The sequence below is a fragment of the Lynx canadensis genome, chromosome B3 (genome assembly GCF_007474595.2).
Source record: "Lynx canadensis isolate LIC74 chromosome B3, mLynCan4.pri.v2, whole genome shotgun sequence".
NCBI lineage: Eukaryota > Metazoa > Chordata > Mammalia > Carnivora > Felidae > Lynx > Lynx canadensis.
Window position 1 is genome coordinate 146,481,054 of NC_044308.2, and position 7,830 is coordinate 146,488,883.

The 7,830-nt window shown below is 43.4% G+C and overlaps 1 gene segment (V, D, J or C); it reads right to left on the reverse strand.

The window, feature by feature from the left end:
• Window positions 1-5,376: 5,376 nt before the first annotated feature.
• LOC115508083 lies at window positions 5,377-6,136 on the reverse strand. The segment is given in 2 exon segments: window positions 5,377-5,915; window positions 6,016-6,136. Coding segments are annotated over 2 exon segments (585 nt in total).
• Between the last annotated feature and the right edge of the window lie 1,694 nt (window positions 6,137-7,830).

A 7,830-nucleotide genomic window follows, 5' to 3' on the forward strand; every position in this document is an offset into this window, starting at 1 on the left:
AAAAAGTAAAAAAAAGGAAATCATTTGAAAATTCAAAAAGTGAATACACCGTAGTAGACTAAAATAAAATGATGGAAGTAAAATAGAATTTGAAAAAAAATACATAAAAGCAATCAATATAGTAAAAAAATTAAGAAAAACATTTTTAATAGAAATTGAAAGTAAAATGAAGTTTTTCTCATTCTGCATTCCAGAAAAACTACAGAAACGAAGAAGAGAAAAAAAGAAAAAGAAAGAAAAAGTAAAAGGGAAACTGTTTGGAAATTTGAAAACGGGAATACACTGAAGTAGAGTAAAATTAAATGATGGAAGTAAAATAGAATTTGAAAAAAAATTACAGAAATGTAAAAAATATAGTAATAAAAATTAAAGAAAAATGTTTTCAATTATAATTGATAATAAAAATATTTTTTTCCCTTTCTGCATTCAAGAAAAAGAAAAGAAGTGTAAAAGAGAAAAAGAATAAAAAGAAAAATTGACTAGATGAACCTGCTAACAGATTGAAATAGGACTGAAATTACTTCCTTATCCCCTAGATGTCAGTCTATGTAGCTCTTTATAGTCCATAAAGTACGCAGCAGTGAGACTTGTGTTCCTGAAGAGCCCTGTTGGCCCAGTTGGGTGGGGCTCAGTGTAATGGCTCTGCTGTCCACTAGATGGCGCTTTTAGGCTCCTGGGGTGGATTGTTGCGATGCTTATAGGTGCGAATGCACATGCGCGGGAGAGGTGAAAATGGTGCCACCCAAGTACCCAGTCTGTTCTCCTGCATCAGCAATTGCGCACCCATCCTCTATCTTCAGCCCTTGTCCACTCCCTGCTCCTTCACTCTCCATGATCAGGCCCCAGGCCACACCTCTCTCCCAAGTTTTGTCACGGACATGACTGTTTTCCCCGGTGCCTTACATCCAAAGGACCGCGGCTTTGAACTGTTCTGCCCCTCTGTGGGAGGGTCTCACCAAGCAATGGCCGAATATCAGCTGCACCTAGGAAGGCTTGCTGGACCCTGTTGTTGTCCGTGCCCCGAGACTGTGGCCAGGTACCAGCCCGCCCCAGAAAAAGTTCACGAGAGAGTGTAGCAGTAGCGTTGCGTGGATTATGGAAAATCACAACACACGTCTGGCACCAGGCTTCATCCTAAATGACCTTGTTCCAGCACCAGCGAATGTGGCCATTTTCCAGGGTCTGCTGGGCCCAGATGGCTTTGGCAGTCTCCTCCAAATGTCCTTCCAGCAGTGCAACTGCCTCTCCCCATGTGGCCTGAGAACATCCCGGACCCCATTCTGTTCCTGGGATTCTCCCTTCCCACCAGAGCACCTCCAGGTGTCGAGCTGTGGAGTTGCAGCCTTTGCACTCCCCTTGTTTACAGTCTTAGTGGAATTTACATACTCTCCTTTCTCCCTTTTTAGTTTAGTCCCTGTAGCTGTTTCCAATTTTCCACTTTCTCTCCAGCTGCTTTTGGGGAGGGGTGCTTTTCCTGTTTTCTCCCCCACTCCCCAGTCTCCGTCCTCTCTGCGCCTACAAAAGCACCTCCCTTCCTGCAGCTTCTTGCTCCCCAAGGTCCCTCTCTAAGCCACGTACTTGTTGAATTCTGTGGTTCAGGTTGTGCAGATTGTCGTGTTAATCCTCAATCTGTTTTCTAGGTGTGTAGGATGGTTTAGTGTTGTTCTGGCTGTATTTCATGGACGCGAGACACACAAAAATCTTCCACGTGTTCTGCCATCTTGTCTCCTCCCCCATTGACTGCCTAATTTTCAATTGAACATTTGAGGATATTATGCCACTCCCTTCTTTCCTGCAGGTTTCTGTGGACACTTCTGCCATAATCTTTTTTTTATCTTCCCGTATTCGTTAGCAAACTCTTCTGTCTTCATGCTTATAGGGTTTTTTTTAATCCGTGTATTTTGTGAATTTTACTATGTGATGTCTCAGAGTTGGCCTGCTTTTTTTTTTTTTAATTTTAATGGGAGTTCTCTGTGACTCATAGATGTGGACGTCTGTTTCCTTCACCATTTAGTGGAAATTTTCCACTCTAATGCACTCAGACAAAACTTCTCCCCTTTTTTCTCCCTGTCTTCTTCTTCTGGGACTCCTTTGAAAAGAATTTTATTACACTATATGGAGTTGCTGATTCCCTAAGTATACGTTTGTGATGCACTATTTTAATTTTCCTCTTCTTTCCGCTTCATTTCTCACAAAATTTTATCTTCCATGTCACTTACTCATTCATCTGCTTCTTTCTGCCTTGAGTTCATTATATCCAATCAGGTTCACATGTCGGTTACAGCATTTTAAAAGTTTCAGCCTGACCTGGTTTTAGGTCTTTTCCATCTGTAGTCAGGGTATCCTCATGTCCTCTAGGCTTTCTCAAGCACAGCTAGTATCCTTATGATAGTTTTTACCGTTTTTTTTTTTTATTTTACTTTTGAGACAGGGAGAGACAGAGCATGAACAGGGGAGGGTCAGAGAGAGGGAGACACAGAATCTGAAACAGGCTCCAGGCTCTGAGCTGTCAGCACAGAGCCCGACGCGGGGCTCGAACTCACGGACCGCGAGATCATGACCTGAGCCGAAGTCGGCCGCTTAACCGACTGAGCCACCCAGGCGCCCCCTTATGATAGTTTTTAGAAGTTCTGTTTCCTTATGATAGGTATTAAATTCTCTTTGAGGCTTATTATTTATATGTGTTTTAATTATATCCCTGGCAATGTCCTTTTATCATTTTTTCATTTGGAATGAATTCCTCCATCACTCTGTATGTCCATGTCTCCTCTTTCTTAAGTGTTTTAGGAAAATCCTGTTATGTTTTCTGCTTCTAGAGTAGTGTCTTTTTTGAGAAATGTTTACGTACTGTTGACAACCTGACATTCTGGAGGCATTTCTTGCATGTGCAGTGTGCACTGTGCTGTCATGTATTGGCTGCTCTGTCCCTCAGGTCAGTCCTCTGCAGAGTTCTCCTTGCCTCCAGAGGAGAGAGTTTTGTTTTGTTTTGTTTTATATATATATGAAATTTATTGACAAATTGGTTTCCATACAACACCCAGTGCTCATCCCAAAAGGTGCCCTCCTCAATACCCATCACCCACCCTCCCCTCCCTCCCACCCCCCATCAACCCTCAGTTTGTTCTCAGTTTTTAACAGTCTCTTATGCTTTGGCTCTGTCCCACTCTAACCTCTTTTTTTTTTTTCCTTCCCCTCCCCCATGGGTACCTGTTAAGTTTCTCAGGATCCACATAAGAGTGAAACCATATGGTGTCTGTCTTTCTCTGTATGGCTTATTTCACTTAGCATTACACTCTCCAGTTCCATCCACGTTGCTACAAAAGGCCATATTTCATTTTTTCTCATTGGCACATAGTATTCCATTGTGTATATATACCACAATTTCTTTATCCATTCATCAGTTGATGGACGTTTAGGCTCTTTCCATAATTTGGCTATTGTTGAGAGTGCTGCTATGAACATTGGGGTACAAGTGCCCCTATGCATCAGTACTCCTGTATCCCTTGGATAAATTCCTAGCAGTGCTATTGCTGGGTCATAGGGTAGGTCTATTTTTAATTTTCTGAGGAACCTCCACACTGCTTTCCAGAGTGGCTGCACCAACTTGCATTCCCACCAACAGTGCAAGAGGGTTCCCGTTTCAGGGGAGAGTTTTTCAACTTTGTCCATAGTGTTGTGAGTTTTAACTAGGTGAGTTTGGTCTCCTTATTAAAAGCGGCTAATTCCCATTTCCCCTAGAGGTGAAGCTATACCTCACTGTATGGTCAGTAGCCTGGGTGCCTGTGGGGGTATATGGTGGTCTTTGGAGGCAGGGGTGCAATGGTGGTCTGGGTTCTAGGCACTCTTTCCCTAGTAAGGAAGCACCTGAGGAAGCAAAGGTGGGTATGGCTTGGTGTCAGTGGCTCAGTATCTACTGGGGGGTGTTGTGCTGCTCACTGAATTCTGTGCATGATAATTGGTGGGAGGAAATATTGGCATCAACTCCTTCTCGAGTCCCTGCAGTTGGAGTTTCCAGCCACCCCTGTTCAGGAAGCCCTCACAGAGAGATAACAATCTGTACTCATGGGTCCCAGGCTTCCTTCAGAACCCGGCCTTCACCCTGCCTTTGTCCAATCCATTGGTACACCTGGCAGCTCAGGGCTCTTATGTTTTATCTCAGGAGCTCCAGCTGGGTTTGAGTACACCAAATAGTTGAACTCAATGTGACAGGGACCCCACTGATCCTCTGGGACAGTGTCTTGCTGTGATGTGGTTGGAGCTGGTTATCCCAGAAGGGCAGTTGCATGAACACTAGGAGCTTGGAGTTGATGGTGAGGAAGAACAAGAAGGGAGCGTTCAGTTAACTGCTCTCAGCAGAGGCTCCTATGCTAATGACCAGGGCAGTGCAATGGTGCCTGTCAGCTCTCCTGTCTCATGAGAGGTAATGCCCTGTCTCCCAAATGCACTCCAAGCAGGTAACTGTCTCACCCGATATGACCCAGGGGATCCCCAAACCGCAGCAGTCCCCATGGGCCTCAGGGCTCCTTCTCCACAGGGGCACTGCTATGCCCACCAGGGTCTACCCCAGTGATGGAATGGACTTCTAAATCTTCAGTTTTTGAACTCGACATTACAGCAGGTTCACTTGTCATGATTACCTTTATGTGTCATCTTGACTGTGTCATGGGTGTCCAGATTCACGACTGTTTCTGTGTATGTCTGTGATGAGTTTCCAGAAGAGATTGGCATTTCCATCCATGGTTTCTTTCTGCCTGGGCATCACCATTCCATCATAATTCTGAGTAGAATCCGATGCAGAGGGAGGAATAATTCCCTCATTTTTACTTCCCGTGTGCTTGTTTGAACTGGAACTTTGGTCTCCTCCTGCCCTTGTTCTTAGACTTACAACATAGGCTCTGCAGGTTCTGAGACTAGACACTAGTCCAGAATCAGGCGAGAATTATACCACTGGTTTTCCTGGCTCCCCAACTTGTGACAGTAGATCATGGGACTTCTCAACATATTTTGTCATGGAAACCAATGTGCTTTGGGTTCTGTTGCTCGAGGGAATCCTGACTAATACATGGAGATGATTTATCTCTTGTTTAGAGGAATTGAATAAAGCTGTAGGTCACTTAAAGTCCTGAGTAGCAAAGTGCCATGAAGGAAGTGTCACGTTGTTTGATTGGGACAAGGGCTGGTTGAAGATAATGGGGAGCTGTGGAAGCTTGTGGTCCTGGCTACACAGGGAGTGCATCTGGGACTCATGTAAATGTTCAGCTATTGTGCCTCAGGAAATCTGTAATTCACTCATGTTGAGGGACAGGAGTAAGCAATGCAAACAACTGTGTCTTTGTGCATGTTAGGGTAGTTTTCCTAGGAAAACAATGATCTAATTCACACAGTTAATAGGTAAACACAGAATCCTGTGTCCAGAGAGGCTCCCTGGAGAAACTGCTGTGTGGAGAGGAAGCCCCAGACCCTGAGAGGAAACCTGCCTGTAACCTCCATCTGCACCTGCTCCTGGCAACACAAAGGAGAATTGTGCATAGTGTGCGCCCCCCGGTGGTGCTGATCCTCTCCTGCAGTCAGGCTTGTGTCTGGGCTCCCAGTGAGGTCCCCTAACCCTGGTCTTGCACAGTAATATGTGGCCTTGTCCTCGGCCCGCAGGCTGTTCATCTGCAGATACAGCGTGTTCTTGGAGTTGTCTCTGGAGATGGGGAATCGGCCCTTCACGGAGTCTGCGTAGTATGTGCTACCTCCACTACCACTAATTGCTGAGACCCACTGCAGCCCCTTCCCTGGAGCCTGGCGAACCCAGCTCATTCCATATCTACTGAAGGTGAATCCAGAGGCCACACAGGTGAGTCTCAGGGACCCCCCAGGCTGCACCAGGTCTCCCCCAGACACCACCAGCTGCACGTCCCACTGGACACCTGCAGACATAAGACATCTTGGTCAGGAAACTGTCACACATCTACTGGTCTCACTCATGTCCACTCACATACTCGGCGTCTCTCATTCACCATGAATTACCTTTTAAAAGAGCAACCAGGAACACCCAGCCAAGCACAAACTCCATGGTGAGGTGTCTGTTCTGTCCTGATCACAGAATGGGAACACCTGGGACTCCTGGGGCTGGGACTCCTCTCCCAGCTGCTGAGTCTGGGATGGGCTGGTTTTATCAGCACAGAGAGTACCCCATTTGCATGTGCTCTGACATATATATCAAGCTCCAGTCTTAGATTTGATTTTTTAAAAATGAACGACAGTGTTAGGGACGCACTTGTAGTTTAGTTTGTGTAGATGGTGCTGTGACAATATGAATTATTGTATTCAGTGAGTACAGGTATATTTGCAGTCCTGTGTGCATTTTTACAGGTCTTTCATCAACATAGATCATTTTCACTCTACAAGTATTTTATATACTTTTTGAAATTAACCCAAAATACTTTATTCTGTGCCATTTTCACTTGTATAATTTTGTTATTTATTTTGCATGTATTTTCATGCTGGTGTGTAGAATCACAGGTGGTTTATTTTTATTTATTTTCTTTGTTCATTTTGCATCCTGCTCTTTCCTCATTTAAAAAAACTGGTTCTAATATTTTTTGTGGTATCTCTAGGGTTTTGTTATGTTTAAGATCAATGTCACCTGCAAACAAGTAATTTTCCTTCCTCCTTACTGATTTAAATGTCTTTTATTTTTTTTATTCCCTATTTTTTTCTGGTTATGTCTTCCAGTTGTAGGTGAAGAAAGCTTTTCCCTTCGTTTCTTCTGGGATATAGCCAGTGTTTGGATTCAATTGACATAAGACATATGTACAGGAGAGAATAAACTTCATTTTTAAGTGCAGGGCCTTCCTAATGATATGACACCGAGAGAAAGGACAAAGCAGGTGGCACTTGTGTCTTTCAGACAACAAAACATTGGATTTGGCAAGAGTTAAGTTTGGGGTATTATGTTAGTCACCAAGTAAGTAGGTTTGTTTGTCCCTGTATTCTTTATTCTGGTGCTAACGATGGTTCTTCCCTCTTGGTACATGGGAGGGAGACTTATATCCTGCTGTCAAGGGATGATGGAGAGTCTGAGTGTACTTGGACTATTTCTCAAGTGACTTTCATCCAAATAAGCAGTGTGACAAGATGACATAGTTTGAGGTGGCATATGTATTCTTCACTTATCATGGGGAATACTGATGTTAGGGGTGACCATCATTGCCTGGCTCATGATTTGATAGGAAAGCCTTCAGCATTTTACTGTTCAATATGCTGTCAGGTGTGGGCTTTTCATAGCGGCCATGATCATGTGGAGGTAATTTCCTTCAGTTCCTTTTTAATTGGGTTCTTTTTAAGTGATGAACATGTGTTGAATTTTGTCTAATTTTTTTTGAGTCAATTAATGATGGCTTTGATTCAAGCATTCCCTCTGTTAATGGAGGACATCACATTTATGCATCTGTGTATGTTGAAGGATCCTTGCATCATCCCTGGAGTGAATCACACTGGATTATGTTGTACGATCCTCTCAATGTTCTGTTGAATTCAGTATGCTCAGATTTTGTGAAGGAATTTTGCTTGTATGTTCATTTGAGATAGTGACCTGTAGTTTTCCTTCTTATGGTGTCTTTCTTTGGTTTTGGTGTGAAAACAATGCTGTCCTCACAAATTTCATTTGGGAGTGCTGTTTTTTTTATCAGTGTTTTGTAATAGTTTGAGAAATATTGGCATTAATTCCTCTTTAAATACTTAGTAGAAGTTTTAATAAAGCCATGGACTCCTATGCAGATTTTTTGGAGGGTGAGGTTTTAGATAGAGAAATCTTATTAATTTTTCCTTTTGTACATTTTG